The 23,567-nt window shown below is 43.1% G+C and overlaps 3 protein-coding genes and 1 long non-coding RNA gene across 9 annotated transcripts; 2 read left to right on the top strand and 2 right to left on the bottom strand.

Annotated features, from left to right (window-relative positions):
• The first annotated feature begins 41 nt into the window (after positions 1 to 41).
• LOC148902644 (protein FAM107B) lies at positions 42 to 4,885 on the top strand. Of its 3 annotated transcripts, none has more exons than XM_089016673.1 (4): positions 42 to 483; positions 928 to 1,128; positions 2,193 to 2,326; positions 2,402 to 4,885. In XM_089016673.1, exons 2-4 carry the CDS (start codon positions 1,105 to 1,107, stop codon positions 2,673 to 2,675), a joined length of 432 nt encoding a protein of 143 aa, XP_088872799.1. In that variant the 5' UTR covers positions 42 to 483; positions 928 to 1,104; the 3' UTR covers positions 2,676 to 4,885. The 3 variants fall into 3 exon arrangements, with proteins under 3 accessions (XP_088872799.1, XP_088872730.1, XP_088872881.1); XM_089016755.1 differs by lacking the exon at positions 42 to 483 and having other exon boundaries at positions 535 to 1,128; positions 2,402 to 2,546; positions 3,351 to 4,482; XM_089016604.1 differs by lacking the exon at positions 42 to 483 and having other exon boundaries at positions 529 to 1,128.
• Positions 3,612 to 10,077, bottom strand: LOC148902643 (uncharacterized). The gene is made up of 2 exons (XR_016117830.1): positions 9,464 to 10,077; positions 3,612 to 4,497 (listed from the first exon to the last, which is right to left on the bottom strand). It is a non-coding gene; the product is annotated as an uncharacterized LOC148902643 (long non-coding RNA).
• inavaa (innate immunity activator a) lies at positions 5,276 to 14,511 on the top strand. Of its 4 annotated transcripts, none has more exons than XM_089016251.1 (10): positions 5,276 to 5,356; positions 10,148 to 10,218; positions 10,312 to 10,445; positions 11,074 to 11,196; positions 11,590 to 11,824; positions 11,899 to 11,952; positions 12,388 to 12,544; positions 12,633 to 12,770; positions 13,368 to 13,923; positions 14,374 to 14,511. In XM_089016251.1, exons 2-10 carry the CDS (start codon positions 10,155 to 10,157, stop codon positions 14,464 to 14,466), a joined length of 1,554 nt encoding a protein of 517 aa, XP_088872377.1. In that variant the 5' UTR covers positions 5,276 to 5,356; positions 10,148 to 10,154; the 3' UTR covers positions 14,467 to 14,511. The 4 variants fall into 4 exon arrangements, with proteins under 4 accessions (XP_088872377.1, XP_088872498.1, XP_088872425.1 ...); XM_089016372.1 differs by lacking the exon at positions 5,276 to 5,356 and adding an exon at positions 8,612 to 9,137; XM_089016299.1 differs by lacking the exon at positions 5,276 to 5,356 and adding an exon at positions 9,224 to 9,259.
• Positions 14,512 to 16,241: 1,730 nt separating this feature from the next.
• irag3a (inositol 1,4,5-triphosphate receptor associated 3a) lies at positions 16,242 to 23,389 on the bottom strand. The gene is given in 12 exon segments (XM_089016488.1): positions 16,242 to 16,381; positions 16,475 to 16,594; positions 17,182 to 17,339; positions 18,519 to 18,569; positions 18,640 to 18,737; positions 18,740 to 18,902; positions 19,906 to 20,037; positions 20,469 to 20,609; positions 21,822 to 21,849; positions 21,928 to 22,000; positions 23,155 to 23,203; positions 23,274 to 23,389. Coding segments are annotated over 12 exon segments (1,170 nt in total). The 5' UTR covers positions 23,322 to 23,389; the 3' UTR covers positions 16,242 to 16,272.
• Positions 23,390 to 23,567: the final 178 nt, after the last annotated feature.

Genomic DNA, 23,567 nt, shown 5'->3' with positions numbered 1-23,567 from the left:
TAAAATGAGCAAACGTAAATTCAATTACGTAATGAGCAAATTGCCTGACATGTAAGGGAACGCTGTGTGTAAAAAAAATGCGCATTTGCGTGTAAAAAAAACGCCGATTTACATGTAAGAAACTCTGCCCGATTACGTTTAAAATGTAAGAATACAACTCTTGTTTCACATTTCTATTGATTAAGTGAAACGAATAAAGCGTTCTCACGAGCGTTTGACGAATTGCGACGCGAGAGCGTTGACGACTCGTCTCCCACGTCACGGCACGGGTGGGTAACCATGGAGATGCTTCAACAACAGCAAAATGATCAGTTTTCAGAATGTCGGAGATGCGCAACGCTGTAGAAGTTACAATTAAGTAGAAATTGAATGTATTATTATTATTATTATTATTAATTAAGTGTGTTTGTCGTTAAGATCCTTACAAGGGTTTGTCTCGTCGTATGGTATCACCTTCAAAGTCTGTTTCTATCCCGACTTAAGGTTGGTTCGCACTTTTACCAATCAAGTACCGCTCAAAATTCATGTGACAGTGCTAATCTGTCTATCTATTCGCTCGCTAGCTAGCTTGCTATCGATTTGAGGTACTTCCGGGTTGAGTGAACGCTGGCGCGTGTGGCTGCCTCATATGACTGTAAAGTGACCTTGAGAATTTTGAAAGGTGCTTATAAATGAACTGTATTATGATTATTATTAATGTCAAAGTCTCCTTGAGCAAGATACAACGAACTATCCCATTTTCTTGATAGTTATTGCTATCCATTCATGAACTCCAACAGAACGGTGGCCTGCTGATAATGCTTTGCTATCTTGGATTTAAGCTGCATTTGCGTCCATGCCAATTAACTAATCCTGTATTCTATGCCGCATTTGGGGGGGGGGCGTCATCTTGAATGGCGTAATCTGATTGGAGCGTCTACTACATAGCGGCAAAGTCACACTGAAGTTCCACGTCAACAACAATACACTTTCGTCAACGCGCTGTGAAGAATCAGAGCGCCGAGAGGATGTGAGGACGCGGCATTTGTTTTTCTTTCATTTCGAAATGGACTAAAACAAAAAGAAGACTGGACCTAAAAGAGACAAGCTCCGCCCCTTTGTATCATGGAAGAGTCCAATGTCAACAAAGTGAGTGGTTACATTTTGTTGCTTCCTTGAAATGGGAAGTAGAAGATTGTCACAGAAAGTGATACAGTGATTGCCTGGATGATTTTCTGAATATCGACCGATGGACATGGCTTATGTATGTGTTTGCTATGTGAATGTCATCTGTGTAAGCACTCAGTCGTACAGGAGCGGTCCATCGATGAAAAGGTTTCTTCAGCCGTCATCTGTACTTATTTGAAGGTGTCGGACGTCTCGCTTCTTATCCAAGATGCTTCTTCAATTTGGATTCGTTCGTACAACAGCCTGCTTGGGCAACATAGGATTAGCAATGATGATGAGGTGATACCAGGGCAAATAGGGCAATCAGGCCAGTCGTTAGTCAGGACAATATAGGAACAATCAGTGGAGCCGCAGGGAGTCGTCCTCTGCCCGCCCTAACCTGAGAGCAGGGACCTATCATCGCAGAGTCCAGCACCGCCATGTCAGGACAGTAGGGATATATAAATATATATATATATATATATATAGGGCCGAAACTACCAGTAAGACTATAGTTCTGCTGACGAAGCTTCTTGGATAAGAAGCGAAACGCCCGACACCTTCAAATTTGTACAGATGACGGCTGAAGAAACCTTTTCATCGATGTGAATGTCAGAGATATTCGGTCGGACATTGCGGGCAAAGGCTTGAGGAACACAGGAAGATGGTCTTTTACTGCCGGCAGGAGACGTAGTCATTCATGACAGACGCCCGAATTCTGCAGCACTCTGCCAAGCTATTTATTGAGAGTATATGCAAATTAAAGTGATACATTAGTAAAACATAGTTTTCTAGAGTAGAATACCACACCCCCTGGACGTTCTAAGCACCAACAGGTGTAAGCAATAAAACATAGATATTTTAATTGACTGTCTTGTCCATGAACCGCTAAATTTGTAACCTGGCGAATGAGCTCTTCCTGTGAGGGAGTTTCAATTCCTAAATTACTTCTGTGACGAAGGACTTTCCCAAGTCCTAAATTCTGTCTAAGGCCAGATCTCCTAGATGAAGATGACGGGTTAACAGGCTGTTTCTGTCGAATTCAGATTAACCCACAGACGCCGAGCGTACGCACAGTCGACGGCAGCGGCGATAGTCATCCCCGGAAAGTGAACGGTTCTTCTGCGGAGGCGCCAAGCTACCAGAACTTGCACCGAGAGCTTCTGCTCAGTCACAAGCGGTGCGTACACGACGGGAGAGCGAGCTTCTTTGTCGACTCGTTTCATTGGTACCAAAGTGCGACGCTGCCCTGCAGGGGCCTCGTCCTGGAGGAGAAACCGGAGCTGAAGCGAGTGCTGGAGCAGCGGCGACTGGTGCTGCATAGGGACCAGGAGATGGCTCAGCAGGGGCCTTCCGATCTGGAGACGGAGCTTCGCAAAAGACAGCAGAAGCTCCAAGAGGTCAAGAAAACACTCAACTGGTTGCTGTTGAGCTTGTTTAGTTGTTGTCTGTGCATACAATATGAAAACAGGTGGACATCGGTGGGATACAGCAAAATAAATGTGCTCAGTCGAAGTCATTTGAAGTGATTTTACAAATTATGGACGCAACTTGTCCAGAGATGTCGGTTGTCCACACTACAATTTCCCGGATGATTATCACTCTTTAGTGTCGTCAGAGATGTGACAGTCAGAAACTGCGGACGAAGACTCGGAACCAGAAAGATTGACTTTTACTGCCGGCAGGAAACTTAGTCATTCATGACAGACGTCTGAATTCTGCAGCCTTCTACCAAGCTATTTATTGAGAGTATATGCAAATTAAAGTGATACATTAGTAAAACATAGTTTTCTTGATTAGAATACCACGCCCCTGAAACGCGAACAGCTTTAAGCAATAAAACATTGTCTTCTCCATGAACTGATACATTTGTAAGCTGGCTAATGAGCTCTTCCTGTGAAGGAGTTTCAAGTCCTGAATTACTTCTGTGATAAGGAATTTCCCAAGTCCTAAATTCTGTGCAAGGCCAGATCTCCTAGATGAAGATGACAGTTTAACTTGCTGTGTCTGCTGACCCCAGATTGACCCCAGGTTGTCTGTGCTTCAATTGTGTCTTCCAGTCACACATGTTGACTAAGCATATAACAGCATAAAACTTTGAAATATGATAACTACTTATTCTCTATCAGGTGTGTTTAATGTAACCGTCTTTCTTGCTCCAGTGGAAGAGTGACACAAACTGCATTGCTTTTTAATATTTGCAGTACGAGCAGGAGGAGATGAAGCAAAGGGAGAACCAGCAGAAGATACCAGAATTTGTTCGTGTCAAGGACAATCTGAGACGCACGCAGATGTTCGAGCAGTGAGCTGCTCGCTATCCATGCAAACCGCCATCAGTGCATTCAGCTCCCAATTTGGAAACAGGAGTTATTTACGGCCGGAAGCATAAAGTTCAATACAGTCAGTCCGTTATGGTATTCCTCACCGTTGTTTTTATGTGTGCCGAGTGAATGCTTATGATGTGGTTTGTTTGTTTTTTACTGTCAGGATGTTACTTAAATCAAGTACAGTGATAGCTTGGCTTACGAACTTAATCGGTTCCCAGACAGCGTTTGTAAGGCGAAAAGTGTGTATCCCAAAAAAATGATTTCCTATAGGAAACTATTAAAATAAGAATAATCCGTTCCCAGGTCCCTATAAAACATCATTTTCTACTTTCTAATTTTCTAAGCCTTAAAGGACAACCGACGTCTCCGGACAAGTTGTAAAATGTCTTCAAATGACTTCTACTGAGCGTATTTTACAAGGATTCCACTGCATATAGCTAGATTTTACGTTTTAAGACTCATGCTGAATATTCCGGAAGTCTTGTTTTTGAGTTGGTGACGAGTCCTCACGTTACGTCACCGAAGGAACGCCCCTGACCGGAAAAAAAGGACACATTGTAGCAGTCCTTTCATGGCGGCAATGCATTTTGCGATACTTTGTTTGGTCTGAGGAGAAAATTATGTTTTATGGGGACCTGGAAACGGATTATTCTCATTTTTAATGGTTTCTTATGGGAAATAAATGTAGACAAACGTTTTGCCTTACACACACTTTCTGGGAAGCAGTGGTAAAGCTACGCCTATTTCATGATGTTGAAAAAAAACACGATGTCGAAGCAAAAGTGAAAAACTAAAAGGTTTTACAGTGAAAATAAAGTGTGTGGCTCACAGAGACTTGCTGCTGTTTAATTGGTGGCCATTTCAATGATTTGCATGCGGCCAGCTCTTCTCCCCAAGGACTCGTAGCTCTCTTTCACATGGATAGGACTCTTTGTTGAATGAGCTGATCTTTTCATTCCTTCACGACGGCAGCAGAGAAAGCGCCGGCCGACCATCTGGAGGAGGCGTTTCAGGAACACACAGGCTGAAAATACACAACTGTCCGGTTAAAGGACAACCGACGCCTACGGACAAGTTGTGTCCATCATTTGTGAAATCGCTTCAAATGACTTCTACTGAGCGTATTTTACAAAGATATGTTTTCGCTAACTGGCTGGCTATCTATAAACTATCTAATAGCTAGCTAGCTCTTTATTTATTTGAGTTATTCCGGGTTGAGTGAATGCTGGCGCGTGTGGCTGCCGCTGCTCACCCACAGAAAAACTTAGCAAGTGACTGTAAAGTGACCTTGAGAGTTTTGAAAGGCGCTTTTAGATTTTTGATGCTATAAAACGTGTTTGTGATGTCAGTTAAGAAACAAATAAATGGTGTCGGTTGTCCTTTAAGTTATAATACATTATTTCGGCGACTACTTCCGCCTTATTCTTCTTATTATTTTAAAGTCCAAACAGTTGGAAGAGGAGGAAAGCAAAAAATAAATCGATGAAATGAGGCAGGCGTCACCTTAACTTGTCGCGTGTCCAAGTCAAAAGGCTAAAGCGTGACTCAAATCCGCAGTCGGACTCAACCATTCCGAACAACAACATTTTGAGGGGTTGAATTCTTCGTGATAAGATGAATCATCATCCCTTTATTTCGTAAATACAAAATAAAGTAAATTAGTTTTAGTTTTTACAACTTTATTATATACAAAATCGGATAAATAGCACAGTAACTGTGACTTTAACGGGATAGTTGGATCAAAGTAAAGCGCAACCTCCCCCTTTCAAGTAAGTCATTTCGAGTGGACTGGACCATCCTAAACAGCTCCACTTTCACGTTTGAGAAAAGTCTCACTTGCAGATGGACCACAAATGACAGCGTGAAGAGGACTAACGCAAACGGTAATTAAAAACATTTAATCTAAATCATAAAAAACAACATTCGTACAAGAACAAATCTCGTGGCCTTTCTGCGCGTGCACTTTGTATTTGTAAACACAGCAATATGCTGTAGTTTGTTTTTCTACACTTAGAATGTACAGTGATACCTTGGCTTACGAACTTAATTTCCAGACAGTGTGTAAGGCGAAAAGTGTGTATCCCAAAAATTAATTTCCCACAGGAAACCATTAAAATGAGAATAATCCGTTCCTAGGTCTTCCAAAGATTCCACCACATATTTTACGTTTTAAGACTCACGCTGAAATTTCAGGAAGTTTTGTTTTCGAGTTGATGACGATGCCCTAAGTGACGTCACGGAGGGAACGCCCCTGACCAAGAAAGCGAAACACAATGCATTTTGGGTACTTTTTTTCATCTGAAAACACTGTTGATCGCGAAATTAGAAGGAAAACTACACAAATAACACAATGATGAATCATTGTGTGTCACAGCCAACTGCGGTAACACGCATAAAGAAGGTTTAAGTTGACACAAATTCCCATCAGACAAATCAGCCATTTTCCAACGGAGATTGGGCGCCATCTTGTACATTTTCTGGGACGCTACATTGGAGTACAGATGACTCGAATTGATATAGAAGGACTCCTTTAATCGATGGCAAACATGTATGCTTTCCTCTTCAGAACTATTTGAATCCTATTCATAACTGGATGAGTAACAAGAAAGCATCTTCTCCGAATTTGAACTCTCTGAAGCCATTGGTTTGATTCTGGAGCAAGGCAGTGTGTTACCAATAGTGACGTCACAAACAAGGGGGCGGGCCTTTCTGAATCTGCCCAGTTCCGAGCTCGTTTTGTGGCCTTTTTTGGACACCGTAAGTCATTTTTATTGGTGTTTTGCATTTGACGAAAAATATCAGCCTGCGTGTTTTGGGTATTTTCGATCTATCAAACGTTTTTCTGATGGGAAACAAAAAAAAGGTGTCTGTTGTCTTTTAAAATTCTCCACGGAATGCTGACGCAGTCGGTAGAAGAAAACCAAATGACTTGATTATTATTATTATATAAATGTCAATGTATTGTATGTATTGTATTGTGTCAGAATTTAGCCAGCGATTATTGGATTGGTGATGGCCTCATCCTGGTCACGAGTGGGCTTGTTTAGCAGCAGAGACAATGCTAAGGGTAATCAGCGCCACCTGAGTGAAGCGCAGTCCATATGGTGAGGCGACCAGTCAACATTGAGAAGAGATACTCCATTGTTGTGCGCAGGCGGACGATTGGGACAACTCATCCCATTGAGTCGGACTTGCAGAAGGACCAACAAGTGGTGAAATTCGATTGGAGGGTGTGCGGGTGTTTGGGACACGACACGGACGTGTTCTCTTTCGCACCGCAAGTCGGTCAACACGTCGGAGTGTGACGTTGACTTTCTTCACAAGTCTCACAGTGGCGTTTATCTGGGGGAAAAAAACTAGCGGCAGGACATGAGCGCATTTTGCCTACTCTTAAAGGACAACCGACACCATTTTTTTGTTTCCTAACTGACATCAAAAACACGTTTGATAGCATCTAAAATACCCAAAACATGCAGGCTGATATTTTTAGTCAAATACAAAACAACAATAAAAATGACCTAAAGTGTCCCAAAACTGGCACAAAATGACCTCAGAAATTGCGAGTTTCAGAAAGTCCCGCCCCCTTGTTTGTGACGTCACTATTGGTCACACACTGCCTTGCTCCAGAATCAAAACAATGGCTACAGAGAGTTCAGATTGGGAAAAAGGTCCTTTCTTGTTACTCATCCAGTTATGAATATGATTCAAATAGTTCTGAAGAGGAAAGCATAAATGTTTGCAATCGATTCAAGAAGTCCTTCCGTATCAATTCAATTGCGGTAACACGCATAAAGAAGGTGGAAGTTGACACAAATTCCCAGCAGACAAATCAGCCCATTTCCAACGGACCTTGGCAGTTTGTGGGTGGGCCAATCCTGGCGTGACGTCACGAACAAGGGGGCGGGACTTTGTAAATCTGTTCAGTTTCGAGCTCATTTTGTGGCAGTTTTGAGACACTTGAAGTCATTTTGATTGGTGTTTTGCATTTGACTAAAAATATCAGCCTGCGTGTTTTGGCTATTTGAGATGCTCGAAAACATTTTTTTCTGATGTCAGTTAGGAAACCAAAAAAAAAAAAAAAATGGTGTCACTTGCCCTTTGACAATGATTGCAATACGCTCCGCTTTGACTGAACGTCCTCTCAAAACAATTCACGATGATGAAAGCGCTGCAGCATTTTGACGCGACCCAAATAAAAGTGAGCTATGTTCTCCCTTCCAAAAGTATGAAGAACGCTCCAAGCCATTGTGCAAAACACAACACTGAGGAAAACGTTGTCAAGAATAACCCCCGCAACCTCGCCCCCGCTCCTGGAAAAGAGCGCCTTTATCCTGCTCTCCGTTAGCTCAATTCATTTCTTCTGCATCTCACATGCTTGCTAGCGAGCCTCTTGAAAAGCACAATCGCGAGGGACGGCTTGACAGGAACTAACGTGATTAGAGGATGTGCTTTTGCTTGGATCGCCTCCGCCTTGCGATGATATCGTGACAGCTACAACAACAACAACAAAATAGGGAAGTAAACAGAAGCGCTAAGAATGGATGCATTGGCTTCCTCTTCTGTGTTTGGAGATGACTATCCGGACGGAGCTTTTCCTGTCCGGAAGATACACGTAGCAAGGAGCATTCCATATCCAAAGCCGAAGCATTCAAAAGGGCAACTCATGTGCACTGAGAAGCACAATGAGGCGGAGGTGGACTGACCGGGTGAAACAACAGTTGAACAAAAAAGAGGCCTTGTGTGTCCAGACAGACACGCAGGCTTCAATATCCTGATGAAGGCGTGCGAGATGTGCTGACAAAACAGGCCGGGAAGCCATTTTGGGGAGGGGAAAATATCACGTGGGACCGCCTCACCATTCTTGCTGTGGTTGTGTTTGGAATGAGCGCTTGTGAGATGACTCGCTTCAAGCTGAGATGTTGCTACATTCGATCAGACTTTTGAGGAACCAGCCACTTTGAGGCACTTTCCAGCCGGACAGACACCTTTTTTTTTCCTAACTGACATCAGAAAAAAACATTTTATAGCATCTAAAATAGCCAAAACACGCAGGCTGATATTTTTCGTCAAGTGCAAAACACCAATAAAAAAATGACTTCAAGTGTCCCAAAACTGCCACAAAATGAGCTAGAAACTGGGGAAATTCAGAAAGTCCCGCCCCCTTGTTCATGACATCACGCCAGGATACTCCTTCACAAACTGCCTTGCACCAGAATCAAAACAATGGCTTCAGAGAGTTCAGATTCGGAGAAGATGCTTTCTTGTTACGCATCCAGTTATGAATATGATTCAAATAGTTCTGAAGAGGAAAGCATACATGTTTGCAATCGATTAAAGAATTTATTCCGTGCCATTTTGAGTCAACATTGGGGAGAAACGATCACCAGAAAAGAGGCACAAAATGGCGACCTCCTGTGGCCACCTCCGTTTCCACAGGCTGATAAATTCCTTATATGGAGCTTGGACACCATCTTCTGGCGGCTTTTGGGTGCAACACAAGATTTTCAGACCAAACAAGTACAGCAAAATACATTGACGTGATGGAAGGACTGCTAGAACGTGTCTTTTTTTCGGTCAGGGGGCGTTCCTTTAGTGACGTCACGTACGGACTCGTCACCAACTCAAAAACAAGACTTCCGGAATATTCAGCACAAGTCTTAAAACGTAAACTGTAGCTATATGTGGTGGAATCTTTGTAAAACACGCTCAGTAGAAGCCATTTTACAAATTATGGACACAACTTGTCCGCAGACGTCGGTTGTCCTTTAAGCAAAGGAGCATTTGTGGTAGGTACTTCCTTAATTAAAAAAAATCCTTCATACTTCACAACAATGTCGTCTTATTGTGTTTCAAGTTGTGAAAAATGGGACAGGCAACTTTATGGGCAGACAACTTTTCAGAGTTGTCTGCCGTGGTATCCGCTAACTTTTTTTTGTCATGAGTTTCAGACACAAAACGCCAAACAAATGGCCATAAACATCAATACTTGCCTGTTTGTGAACGTGTCTCCAAAATGTCCATTGTCCACCATTGAGACATTCTTCCACTTCAAAGCCCCCCTCAGAGGGTTCGGTAGCCACTGGTTGAATAGGCAGCAAAGGGAGGAACCGGCGTGGAGAACAGGTGCAGAGCACGAGAGAAGGTGTGGTGGGTTGAAGTCACTTCGCTCGCCATCTGCTTTCCTTTTTCAAGCTCTGAAACTTTAGAAACACCCCTCGCGACAGCGCCACATGGCGACACGCTCCTTTTGGCCGGCCGTGTGCCCGTCGCCATGGCACCTCCATGGGGGATTAACCCCGCACATGTGCCGAGTCACCTCGTGGTGGGGCTTCTTTTGTGTCGGAGCCCTGGATTGTTGTGAGAAAAAGAAGCCTGCGTTCACTTTTGTCACGTAAAGCAGCTGGGCAGCTTGAATGAAGCGATGTTGTTGAAACGGAAAGAACTGGGGGCGTATTTCAATGTCTTGGAACGCCTAAAATATCACTTTTTGGGGGTTGGTGGTGAGAATGTCTTTCGATTTAAAGGACAACCGACATTTCCGGACAAGTTGCGTCCATAATTTGTAAAATCACTTCTACTGAGCGCATTTTACAAAATTCCACGGATTCTATAGCTCGATTTGACCTTTTAAGACTCGCGCTGAATATTCAGGAAGTCGTGTTTTCACGTTCCAGAGTCAAGATGACGGCCATCGAGAGCAAAGAGGAGATCAGTGACACCGACAGCGGGATCATCTTGCACTCAGGTAACAAGCGTCCTCATGACTTTCAAGTTCCACCACGTGAAATTTGGTTGGTGTCACCCGTCCGTCCTTTGACGACGTGTGCTTACCGACCAGGTCCAGAGAGTCCCACGTCGCCTATCAAGGAGACGAGCACCCACACCAGAGCCCTCAAACTCAAGCAGCAGTCACTGGAGGGCCGACTGGAGCTCTGCCTGCTGGAACTCCGGAAGCTTTGCATTCGAGAGGCCGTGAGTACTGTATTTTCCCGTGTAGAAGGTGCGCCCTTGTCAGAGATGTTCGATCGGACACTGTGGACAAAGACTCGAACCCAGAAAGATTGTCTTTACTGCCGGCAGGAGACGTAGCAATTCATGTACAGACGCCTGAATTCTGCAGCCCTCTGCCAAGCTATTGATTGAGAGTATATGCAAATAGAAGTAATACATTAGTAAAACATCGTTTTCTCAATTAGAATACCACATCCCTGGGCGTTCTAAGCACGAACAGCTGTAAGCAATAAAACATCGTTTCTTCCATGAACTGATAAATTTGTAACCTGGCTAATGTGCTCTTCCCGTGAAAGGAGTTTCAAGTCATAAATTGCTTCGGTGATAAAGAGTTTCCCAAGTCCTAAATTCTGTCCAAGGCCAGATCTCCTAGATGAAGATGATCCCAGGTTGTCTGTGCTTCAATTGTGTATTCGAGTAACACATGTTGACTAAGCATAGAACAGCATGAAACTTTGATGAATGATCCCTTATAGGTGCTTTCTCTGCCATAATTTTACCTAGTTCCTCATCAATTGTGTTCCGTTTAGTTGGGTTGATAGCTTTTTGCATCAAGTGTCTCAAGGAGCTCTGGGTTGTCCATCTACAGGAGCTGACTGGTAAATTGCCCTCAGACTATCCTCTCATGCCGGATGAGAACCCGCCGCAAGTTCGGAGGAGGATCGGTGCCTCCTTCAAGTTAGACGAAGGTCTAATCTATCTGGAAAAAGAGGTAAGGAATATTCATGGATATATTTAACTTAAAGGACAACCGACACCATTTTTTTCTTTCCTAACTGACATCAGAAAAAGGTTTTATAGCATCTAAAATCTAAAAGCGCCTTTCAAATCTCTCAAGGTCACTTTACAGTCATAGGATTAAGTATGTGGGTGAGCAGTGGCAGCCACACGCGCCAGTGTTCACTCAACCCGGAAGTCTATAGACAAAAAGCTAGCTAGCTAGCTAGTAGATAGTTAATAGATAGCCAACAACCCGGAATAACTCAAATCGATAGATAGCTAGATAGCAAGCTACCTAGATAGCTATATAGCAATATTGAAAGTCATTGATATGCTCCCGTCAAGTTGATCTGCAGCTCTAAGCTCTAAGTGTTTCGGGTTGCAGGACTCTGAGTTGCACGGCCTTGAGACGGAGCTGGCCCTCCAGCGACAGATCTACCAGGCGGCGCGCAAACTCTCGCTGGAAGAGAAGCTCAGCAAGCCCCAGAAGAAGAGTCGCATGCAGCAGTGCAAGCGTGAGGAGAAGAAGGTGCGCCAGCTGCAGGAGGCCCTTTTCCAATGTCGGATCAGGAGTGAGTGCGACTCTCCGTGCATCGGGGAAGTCACTGCGGAAAGCCAAGGTGAGCAAATGTTCCGCCCCCTTCAGACCACATCTGGTACTGCAATAGTTTCAATGTGACTTTTTCATTTCCAGATTTGAACATGTCTGACGACAGCTCGCTGTCTGATGTGGCGGCTTTGGATGAAGGTACGAATAGCCAAAACAAGCAGGCTGGTTATTTTTCGTCAAATGAAAAACATCAATAAAAATGACGTAAAGTGTCCCAAAAACTGCCACTAAATGAGGTCGGAACGGGGCAGATTCAGGAAGCCCCGCCCCCTTGTTCGTGACGTCACGCCAGGATACTCCTTCACAAACTGCCTTGCTCCAGAATCAAAACAATGGCTTCAGATTGGGAGAAGATGCTTTCTTCTTACTCATCCCGTTCTGAATATGATTCAAATAGTTCTGAAGAGGAAAGCATACATGTTTGCAATCGATTAAAGAAGTCCTTCCGTATCAATTGGAGCCATCAAGACTTCAATGTAGCGTCCCAGAAAATGCACAAGACAAGATGGCGCCCAGGCTCCGTTGGAAATACATGATTCTGGACTTGAGTGCCTTATGCTGACTTCTCCACAGATGTGGACTCCCTCGGTCCCGTCTTTGTTCCAACGTCCAACCTGCGGATGTCCACTGGGGATTATGAGCGCTCTCCGATCCAGAATTCTCCCTGGAAGGAGTCCAGTCTGGATCAGCCTTATCTGAAGGCTGCAAAAGCCCAGCCCGGCGGCATCAGGTGAGAGTTTTGTTTCAATTCCAGCCCTTTGTGGTCGTGGACCTTCATTGCGACTCACCTCCATAATTTTGTCCTCTGCGTCGAGCAGCGCGACGGGAACGGCAGAGTCCAACAGAATTCCTCTGTCGCAGTTCATAAAGAATTCTGCGCTGAGGCAAAGTCAATCCGCCAGCGCGCCCTCCACGCCAGAGTTGCACGTGCGCCGACAATACTCACAGTCCTTCAGGTACACACGACAAAACATAAAAAAAAAATCTTTTGGAAATGACGAAAAGTGCACAATGACTTTATAATATATATATACAGTGATACCTCGGTTGGCTTACCAACTTAATTGGTTCCCAGACAGAGTGTGTAAGGCGAAAAGTGTGTATCCCAAAAATTACTTTCCCATAGGAAACCATTAAAATGAGAATAATCCGTTCCCAGGTCACCATAAAACATCATTTTCTAATTTTCTAATTTTTAAAATGACACAAAATATACCTTATTTTATGTATAATAAATGTGCTATGGTATTATAATTAACAAAATATACTGTACTGTATACTAAAGTCGTTTCATTTACCTTTGTGATGGTTGTTGATGGCTTGATGGAATGGAGTGGCCGGGTGGGTGGATGGGTAGGTTGATTGATTGCTTGACTGACTGACTGATTGACTAACTGATTGACCGATCGATGCTCAATCGATAATCGATCAATCAATAGTGTTGTTTTTTTTCTTTTGGGTAAGGGTGTCATAAGTTTAAGTCAGTTTTAGTGTTTTGTTCCAGTGCGACTGAATTGTAACGCGTTCGACTCCTTTGCCGATTGTCTCCACAGATTCCCCAAAAGTAAACCGTCGGCCAACAAAGAAAGCCCCACCTCGGCGTCTCCGAGATGGCGATCGCGCCTGCCGCAGCGACGCTGCGCCGCCGACTTCCTGCTGCTCTCGCCGGAGTCGTCGTCCCCCTTGCGAGCGTACCAGTCCAGCTCGGAGGACAGCTGCTCCGAGCACTCGGCCTCCTCCTACGGGCCCACCGACATCCCCAAGCTCTCGCCTCCACCGTACGGCTTCAACTCGGCAGCAAACAAGAAAGTGCCGACGGGTGTCGGGAAGGCGCCGACGCCGTCCCCTCACGAGTCCAGCAAGCACTCGTTGTGGCAAAGAGCGTCTTCTGAAAGGAAGATTCCCAAGCTGCCGCCCCCTTACACAAGCGTGATGCGCAAACCCTCGCTGAAGGAGTACCCCAACCGCGCCGTCGGCGCCGTGTCGGAGGAGCTCAAGTCCTGCCACCAGCGCAGTCAAAGCTACAATTTGGTCCTCGGCCATGAGGACCTGCGAAGTCCGCCGGGAGCCGAGAGCCCCGCATTAGTCCGCATGCCGCCGTTTCATCAGGTTGGTACAATGGCATCCACCAAGGAGACTCTAGCTAGCTATTTGCTATCTATTCGCTCGCTAACTAGCTACCTAGCTAGCTATCTAACTAGCTAGCTGGCTACCTAGCTATCTATCTATTTACTATCTATTCGCTATCTAACTAGCTATCTATTAGTTAGCTAGCTAACTTTCTATCTATTTGAGTTATTCCGAGCTGGCGCGTGTGGCTGCCGCTGCTCACCCGCAGAAAAACTGATCCTGTGACTGTAAAGTGACCTTGAGAGTTTTGAGAGGCACTTAGAAATGAAATGTATTATTATTATTGCTTTATTATGGTGTAGTGGGCGAGTTGTCAATCCGTTTGCTTTGTGCTGGCACCTATCTGGTGTCATGACACAGGATGGCCACATGGTGCCGCTGTTGATTCACCAAAACTGAAAGCAATTTTTCTTTGGTGTTTTCTCGCAGGCTTCGGGTAATTTGGTTCTCCAGAGAGCTGCAGACGGGACCCCACTCCAGTGGTTTGTGGCCGAGGACCAGGAAATAGTCAGCCAAGTGTAGCTCATCTTGAAGAGCAAATTTTACTCTTTGTCTGATCCTTGCAAGCCATTTTTATTATCCTTATTTAAAGGACAACCGACACCTTTGGACAAGTTGCGTCCATAATTTGTAAAATCGCTTCAAATGACTTCTACTTAGCGCATTTTACAAAGATTCCACCGCATATAACTATATTTTAGGTTTTAAGACTCACGCTGAATATTCAGGAAGTCTTGTTTTCCAGTCGATGACGATGCCCTACGTGACGTCACGGAGGGAACGCCCCTGACCGAGAAAGCGACACACAATGCATTTTGGGTACTCTGTTTGGTATGAAAACTTTGTGTTGATGGCGAAATTAGAAGGAAAACACATAAATAACGTGATGGTGAATCGTTGTGTGTTACACCAAGACTACTATTTGATACTAGTTGACACAAATTCCCAGCAGACAAATCAGCCCATTTCCAACGGAGCTTGTGCGCCATCTTTTACATTTTCTGGGACGCTACATTGGAGTCCTGACGGCTCGAATTGATACGGAAGGACTTCTTTAATCGATTGCAAACATTTATGCTTTCCTCTTCAGAACTATTTGAATCATATTCATAACTGGGTGAGTAACAAGAAAGCATCTTCTCCAAATCTGAACTCTCTGAAGCCATTGTTTTGATTCTGGAGCAAGGCAGTTTGTGACCAATTGTGACGTCACTGATGGGGGCGGGACTTTCTGAATCTGTCCAGTTCAGAGCTCATTTTGTGGCAGTTTCGGGACACTAAGTCATTTTTATTGGTGTTTTGCATTTGACTAAAAATATCAGCTTTGGGTACTTTAGATGCTATAAAACGTTTTTCTGATGTCAGTTAGTAAACAAAAAAATGCTGTCGGTTGTCCTTTAAGGGTGTATTTAAGTACAGTATTTAACTATTTAAGTATTTGGCCTCTTGAGATGATCCTGTTTGCAGCGCCTTCTAGATGAGTTTAACCCCTCCCTCGTTTGTTATTTAAAACGTCAAGTATTTATTTTCAAATGTTTTCTTATTTCGTAGCTACTTCGGGTTGTGTGCTCACAATGAAATTGCACCGAAAAAAGTTCACCAAGCATTCCTCATCTAACTTGTTTCTTTATCAATTATTTAAAAGGTTGTGCCTACTAAAGACCACTACAGGGTTGACATAAATGTGTTGCTTGTGTGTCACATTTAAAATGTCACATTTATTCTTCCTCACTGATGACTTTAAAGGTGCTCTGAGAATCGTTTTACAAATCAGGTCACTGTAATTCTTTTCTATATTTATTTAGTAAAGAATGTTTAAATTAACATTGTGGACATTTTTTTGTTTAGGGCAGAAAGTGATACCTCGGTTTACGAACTTTTTGCTTTACGAACGTTAAATTTATGAACATTTTACCTTGGCATACGAACTATTTTTCGGGATACACACGGAGCGCCACAATGAGTGATGTGTCGTTCGCGAACGAGCCCGTTCTCCTAACAAGAAAATGGCTGCCGACTTTTTTTGTCCTCTCTTCCCCGCCCCCAGTCTTGGGTTAAAGCCATGTGATTGGTCAAGAACGCAGCAGTGAGTGGGACAGGGAGATAAACATTAAGGAGACAGGCAGACGACACAAAGAGAGAGAGTGAGAAAATGGATAGAAAACAGTGTGAGAGTTTCAACTTTGATAGTTCAAAAGCAGAGTGTAGACTGCAAGGTTAAAATACCCCATCAAATCAGGCTCCACAAATTTTATTTTAGATGCTATAAAACGTTTTTCTGATGTCAGTTAGGAAACAAAAAAATCGTGCCGGTTGTCCTTTAAATGATTACACAAAGAGAAAAATGCAGGTGATGAAGGAGAGAAACACAAAGACGCAGAGAAAAAGCAACGAGCCACGGCGGCTTTGACGGCGCTGCCTGCAGGACAATCCATCGCTGAAGAAGACAATTAGCAGACATCGTCATTAATATCCATGTGTGTTTCTTTGCTTCGGATCTCTTATTCAAGAAAGAAAAACGGAGACTTACACAGAAATCTGTCGGCAGATGTCGGACTTTTTCTTCTCTTTGTCAGGCTTTTTCTTTGCCAATAAAGTTTTGCTCTTGTGCCTCTGCCTTGTTGTGTCCGGCGTGCAACTGAAAGATCCTCTTGGGCCGTACAAAATAGGTAAAACAGGGGGAAAAAAAGGTCAAAAAAATGACAAGAATGTATGATTAATTAATTTTTAAAAGTAACTAATTGACAATTTTATTTACATACGGTAAGAATTCTCAAATTTTATATTTTGCATTAACATGTGAAGTCTGCGTTTTAACCACGTGCCTTCCGGGCCGCCCCTATTATTATTATAATTATTATTATTAATTATATTACTAAATAATAATAATACAATAATAAATTTAATACTAATAATAATTATTATTATATTAATAAAAATATAATAAAAATGCATTAACAATTTAATAAATGTAATTAATAAGATAACAATAATAATGATGTGATTAATGACAAGAATGTCTGATTAATTCCTTACGTGACGTCACGTTAGGAATCGTCACCAACTGGAAAACAAGACTTCCTGAATATTCAGCGCAAGTCTTCAAAAGGTAAAATCTAGCTATGTGCGCTGGAATCTTTGTCAAATACGCTCAGTAGAAGTCATTTTACAAATTATGGACGCAACTTTTCGGTTGTCTTTTAAGAAAAGAGGACAGGAGGTGGCGCCAAGTAGCACCTGCCATCCGCCGAGCAGTTGTCGTCTTTGTTGATGGCGCTGCAGCTGGATGCCGAACTCAAGCAGGGAGATGAACGGGCGGGCAACAACCGATTGCTCGGGTCAGCGTGGTCGTGATTGGCTCGCTTCTTGGACTTGCGCTTCGTCTTTTGGAGAGGCTGATGAGCAAAGAAATCATTTTCATCACAACGCAAGATGTCATTTGGGAAATACCGTATTTTCCGCTGGAGAAGGTTGTCAGAGATATTTGGTTGGACACTGGGAACAAAGGACAAAACAAACAAAAAAAGTGGTGTCGGTTGTCCTTTAAAGGACAACCGACACCACTTTTTTGTTTCCTAACTGACATCAGAAAAACGTTTTATAGCATCTAAAATAGCCAAAACACGCAGTATGATATTTTTAGTCAAATGCAAAACACCAATAAAAATGACTTAAAGTGTCCAAAACCTGCAAAAAAATTGAGCTGCTAATTGGGCATTTTCAGAAAGTCCCGCCCCCAGTTCGTGACGTCACGCCAAGACGTCTTGCATTGCTGGAAAATCAAAACAATGGCTTCAGATTCGGAGAAGATGCTTTCTTGTTACACATCCACTTATGAATATGATTCAAATAGTTCTGCAGAGGAAAGCATAAATGTTTGCCATCGATTAAAGAAGTCCTTCCGTGTCATCTTGAGGCAACTCACCAAAAAGAGTCAGAAATGGCGTCTAAGCTCCCGTGAGGAATTAATTAGCCCGTTTCTAAAGGCTGATAAATTCCTTATATGGAGTTCTGTCGCCCTCTTCTTCCTCTTTTTGGTGCAAAACGAGGTTTTCAGACTAAACAAGTACGGCAAAATACAATGACGTGATGGAAGGACTTTTTTTCGGTCAGGGGCATTCCTTCAGTGACGTCACAAACGGACTCGTCACCAACTTAAAAACAAGACTTCCTGAATATTCAGCGCGAATCTTAAAAGGTAAAATCTAGCTCTATGCGGTGGAATCTTTGTCAAATACGCTTAGTAGAAGTCATTTGAAGCCATTTTACAAATTATGGACGCAACTTGTCCGGAGACGTCGGTTGTCCTTTAAGTGATACACGAATAAATTAGTCTTCTTGATTTGAATACCACGTCCTTGGATGTCCCATGCACCAACATCCAAAAACCAACAGATCATAAATATTTTAATGGGTCGTCTTGCCATGAACTGATAGATTTTGTAACCCAGCTAATGAGCTCTTCCTGTGAAGGAGTTTCAAGTCATAAATTACTTCTGTGATAAAGGAGATGACAGTTTAACGGGCTATGTCCATTCAAAAAGTTGACTTTTGGTCAGTCAGAGAAGGCTCACCTGGACGTCACTTGGAATCAGTGTCATGCTGACTCTGCGCCGACTGCCATTCTGGTAAAGAGCAGAGGGTTGAATGGTAGGCAGCGGCAGCCATCTTGCCACATCCAACATGAACTGTTACCTGCTGAAAGCTTTTCTTCCAGTTGTCACTTTCATCGACTTTCAGATCTGAAACAAACCCCATCAAGTTGAACAGAGCAAACGCCAACAAAAACCGTGAGACCCACCAAGAGGAGCTCCAGTGTCATCGATGCCCCTGAATGAGTTTTGCTGCTGGATGATCTTCTTGGCCTCCTCCAGCTCCGCCTCATGTCGCTCCAGTTGTCTCCTCACATTCTCCACGTGAGCAACCATCAGCTCCACTGCCCGACTCACACGAGCCTCCTGGTGGACATTGCGGCCAGCAATCGTTACACACTCACTGCTTTCACACCATTAACATAACATGCATGACATTGAGAACTACAGTGATACCTTGGCTTACGAACTTAATTGGTTCCCAGACAGTGTGTAAGGTGAAAAGTGTGTATCCCAAAAAATAATTTCCCATAAGAAACCATTAAAATGAGAATAATCCGTTCCCAGGTGCCCATAAAACATCATTTTCTAACTTTCTAAGCCTTAAATCTACACATAATATACCTTATGTTATGTATAATAAATGTGCTATGGTATTATAATGAAAGAAATAAACCGTACTGTGTGATAAAGTCGTTTTATTGACCTTTGTGATGGTCGTTGATAGCTTGATGGAATGGAGTGGCCGCTTTCCTCAGCATTAAATACTTGATGAGGAACGTAGCCTTCTTCTTTCACCATCTTGAGGAATGATCTTGTAGGTGCTTTCTCTGCGGTAATTTTACCTTGTTCCTCATCAATTGTGTTCTGTCTAGCTGGGTTGATAGCTTTTTGCATCAAGTGTACAGATGGCTTGTGCGGGTTATTTGTGGAGCCTGATTGTTGGGATATTTTAACCTTGCAGTCTACACTCTGCCTTTAAACTATCAATAAAGTTGAAACGAGTCCAAATTTCATTATTTCCTCACCATTTTGTTACTGTCGTTTGCCTGTCTCTTTAATGTTTAAATCCCCCTCACACACACACTGGTGCGTTCTTGACCAATCACGTGGCTTTAACTGAAGACTGGGGGCGGGGAATAGAGGGCAAAAAAAAGTCAGCGGCCCTTTTTTTGTTGTTAGAACGGGCTCGTTCGCGAACGACACATCACTCATTGTGGCGCTCCGTGTGTATCCCAAAAAAGTTTGTATGCCAAGGTAAAATTTTCATAAATGTAACGCTTGTAAAGCGAAACGTTCGTAAGCCGAGGTATCGCTGTATCATTGCCAGTCTGTCTGATGTCTATCCTGAAAATAATGTGAACGGTACCTGGTGCACGGCTCCAAGCACCTCGGCCGTGTTGGAAATACGTTCAACGGTGCCAGTGAGGATATGTAGCGACAACTCCAGCTTCTGATGGATTTTACTGCGTTTGCTGTCCAGGCAAAGGCCCTTTAGTGCCTAGAAAACATGACAAGCACACATTTTACTTTGCTCCATCGTCAATTCTAAGGTTCCTTTTCTATGCGTCAGCGCAGAGCGCCAATGCGTACGTGGAACTGCCGCGGCTTGGAATTGAAGCGGATTGACGTGGGGTAGGAGATATGAGACAATGTCATTTTGTCAATGGATGCTACAGCTTTGTTTGCTTTCAACATTGAGCTTGTAGCAGACGTGCATCTTTCCCTACATTACATCAAAAAAGGTTGACTAAAGTCCTAGCTAGCTATCTGTTAGCTATATATTAGCTAGCTAGCATTCTATCCGAGTTACTTTGTTATCAAATTAGCTATCTATTAGCCAGCTGGCTTTCTATCTGAGTTACTTCTGGGTTGAGTGAAGGCCTAGCTAGCTATATGTTAGCTATCTATTAGCTATTAGCTAGTCTCCACCTCCAGCGTCTCTCTGCCCCTGGATAGCTCCAGCAGGACGTTCTCCTCAGCCAGGTTGCGGGCATGTTCTGCCGCCTGGAGCCTCTGCTTCAGGGTGTACTGGTCACAGCGGAAGGCCAAGGCGATGCCAATGAAGTTCTTCTGGCAGAGCCGTGGTGATGGACGCACCAAAAAGAAACACAAAACACGCATTTCTTCAGCCGTTATCTGTACTTCTTTGAAGGTACAGTACTACCTTAGCTTACGAACTTAATTGGTTCCCAGACAGAGTGTGTAAGGCCAAAAGTGTGTATCCCAAAAATAAATTTCCCATAGAAAAACATTAAAATGAGAATAATCCGTTCCTAGGTCCCCATAAAACATAATTTTCTAATTTTCTAAGCCTTAAAACTACACAAAATATGCCTTATTTTATGAATAATAAATGTGCTATGGTATTATCATTAAAGAAATAAACTGGACTGTATAATAAAGTGGTTTTATTGACCTTTGTGATGGTCGTTGATGGCTTGATGGAACGGAGTGGCCGCTTTCATCAGCATTCAACACTTGATGAGGAACGTAGCTTTCTTCTTTCACCATCTTGAGGAATGATCCCTTGGAGGTGCTTTCTATGCCATAACCTAGTTCCTCATCAATTGTGTTCTGTGTAACTGGGTTGATAGCTTTTTGCATCAAGTGTACAGATGGCTTTGTGCGGGTTATTTGTGGAGCCTGATTGATGGGATATTTTAACCTTGCAGTCTACACTCTGCCTTTGAACTATCAAAGTTGAAACGAGTCCAAATTTCACTGTTTTCTATCCATTTTCTCACTCTCTCTCATCTGCCTGTCTCTTTAATGGTAAACCCCACCCTCACTACTGCGTTCTTGACCAATCACGTGGCTTTAACCGAAGACTGGGGGTGGGGAATAGAGGACAAAAAAAAGTCGTCCGCCATTTTCTTGTTAGAAGAACTCATCGTGGCAGCTCCGTGTGTATCTCGAAAAATAGTTTGTATGCCAAGGTAAAATTTTCCTAAATTTAACGTTCGTAAACCAAAAAGTTCATAAGCCAAGGGGCTCGTAAAACAAAGGTATCACTGTATTGGACGTTTTCACTCCTCATCCAAAAAGCTTCGTCAGCGAACTAAAGTTGATGCCGGTCATTTTGTCAATTCCCTGTTTTGATAGGGAGCTATCAGAGTAGAGGTCTGGCAATGTCACCTCTGTCCATTAGGGCTATAGGGCCAGGGTTAGCAGCAGAACTTTAGTTCGTAGACGAAGATCTTCGGATGAGGAGCGAGAACGTCCGACACGATCCCCTTTAATGTCTAAAACTACAGAAATGAAAAAACAAACTTCTTGACTTACTTCCAAATCAGTCTCTGACATCTCCCCACTTTGAAGAAAACAAAAATTCAGTTAACACAATCATTCTTCACGCTCAGTAGATCATTTTTGGATTTCAGGCTGAGACCTGTTGAGGCCCACTCGATCAATGATGGACAGCTCGTTCCAGTTACTTGGCGGCGGCTCCTCCCGACTGCTTTCTGTCAATCAAAAGACTTGATACATAAATCAAAAGACTTGATAATATAATCTAGGTATAATCTAGCTAGGTATCTATTTGCTATCATTTTCTACTAACTAGCTACCTAGCTGCCAATATATTTACTATATATTAGCTAGCTATCTATTTGCTATCCATTTTCAATCTATTAGCTAGCTACCTCGCGATATATTTACTATCTATCTCTTTGCTTTCCATTTTCAATCTATTAGCTAGCTACATAGCTGGCAATGTATTTACGATCTATTAGCTAGATATCTATTTGCTATCCATTTTCAATCTATTAGCTAGCTACATAGCTGGCAATGTATTTACGATCTATTAGCTAGCTACCCATTTGCTATACATTTTCAATCTATTAGCTAGCTACATAGCTGGCAATGTATTTACGATCTATTAGCTAGCTACCCATTTGCTATCTATTTTCAATCTATTAGCTTGCTACCTAGCTGGCAATATATTTACTATCTATTAGCTAGCTACCTAGCTGGCTATCTATTTGCTACCTGTCTAGCTAGCGATGTAGCTGGCTATTTATTAGCTAAATGGCTATCCAGCCAACTATCGAGCTGGCTATCTATTAGTTATCTGTTATCTAGCTGGATAGCTTGCTATCTATTTGAGTTACTTCCAGGTTGATGCTGGCGCATGTGGCTGCCGCTCCTCAACCATACACTACGTACCAGTCCAGATGCCTCAAAATGACACGGAATGACTTCTTTAATTGATTGCAAACATGTATGCTTTCCTCTTCAGAACTATTTGAATCATATTCATAAGTGGCTGAGTAACAAGAATCTGAACTCTCTGAAGCCATTGTTTTGATTCTGGAGCAAGACAGTGTGTGAAGGAGTATCCTGGCGTGATGTCACCAACAAGGGGGCGGGACTTTCTGAATCTGACCAGTTCCGAGCTCATTTTGTGGCAGTTTTGGGACAGTTGAAGTCATTTTGATTGGTATTTTGCATTTGACTAAAAATATCAGCCTGCGTGTTTTGGCTATTTTAGATGCTCCAAAACGTTTTCCTGATGTCAGTTAGGAAACAAAAAAATGATGTCGGTTGTCCTTGAAATGTGCTCCGCCGTATACTGTTTGAGAGGGGCGGGGTGATCTGTAGAGTAAAAGAAACATACCGGAATCGCTGTCATCGTCGTCATGGCAGCCATTGTTCAGCGTATCCAACTGAAAGATAAACAAGCCTCTGCGCGGGTGGAATTTTTGGTGAAAGTTTCGGTGTCGTTCGTTGACTCACCTGAGGACGATCGTCAGCATGGACGGGGGCCATCTCAAACGGCTCCATTTTCTCACTCTTTATCTGGAGCTCAGAGGCTGTTTCATGGTGGCTACTTCACGCTTGGACTCGCTTTGTGCTGTACTGAGAATAGATAATCCCATGATGAGATCCACAGTCACGACAGATTAAGTACCTCCTGCTTGCCATGTTTGTCTACAGCAAACACAAGTTGACACCGTTAGGGATGCATCTGGGAAATTTAAAAAAAAGAGACGAAAAAAGGTACATCCAATCCAATTGTGTGACGAATAA

Source organism: Hippocampus bargibanti, linkage group LG01, assembly GCF_051943395.1.
Source record: "Hippocampus bargibanti isolate YZ-2025 linkage group LG01, ASM5194339v1, whole genome shotgun sequence".
In the NCBI taxonomy this organism is placed as follows: Eukaryota; Metazoa; Chordata; class Actinopteri; order Syngnathiformes; family Syngnathidae; genus Hippocampus; species Hippocampus bargibanti.
This window is presented reverse-complemented; position numbering and strand designations above follow the sequence as displayed.

Excerpts from the sequence above, each read along its gene's own strand:
- LOC148902644 (XM_089016673.1), top strand. The coding sequence starts at position 1,105 with ATGGAAGAGTCCAATGTCAACAAA. Across the intron at positions 1,129-2,192 it reads AAGAGTCCAATGTCAACAAA|ATTAACCCACAGACGCCGAG; the intron begins GTGAGTGGTTAC and ends TGTCGAATTCAG. Across the intron at positions 2,327-2,401 it reads CTTCTGCTCAGTCACAAGCG|GGGCCTCGTCCTGGAGGAGA; the intron begins GTGCGTACACGA and ends GCTGCCCTGCAG.
- inavaa (XM_089016194.1), top strand. The coding sequence starts at position 9,440 with ATGGCCATAAACATCAATACTTGCCTGTTTGTGAACGTGTCTCCAAAA. Across the intron at positions 10,219-10,311 it reads CGGGATCATCTTGCACTCAG|GTCCAGAGAGTCCCACGTCG; the intron begins GTAACAAGCGTC and ends CTTACCGACCAG. Across the intron at positions 13,924-14,373 it reads GCATGCCGCCGTTTCATCAG|GCTTCGGGTAATTTGGTTCT; the intron begins GTTGGTACAATG and ends GTTTTCTCGCAG.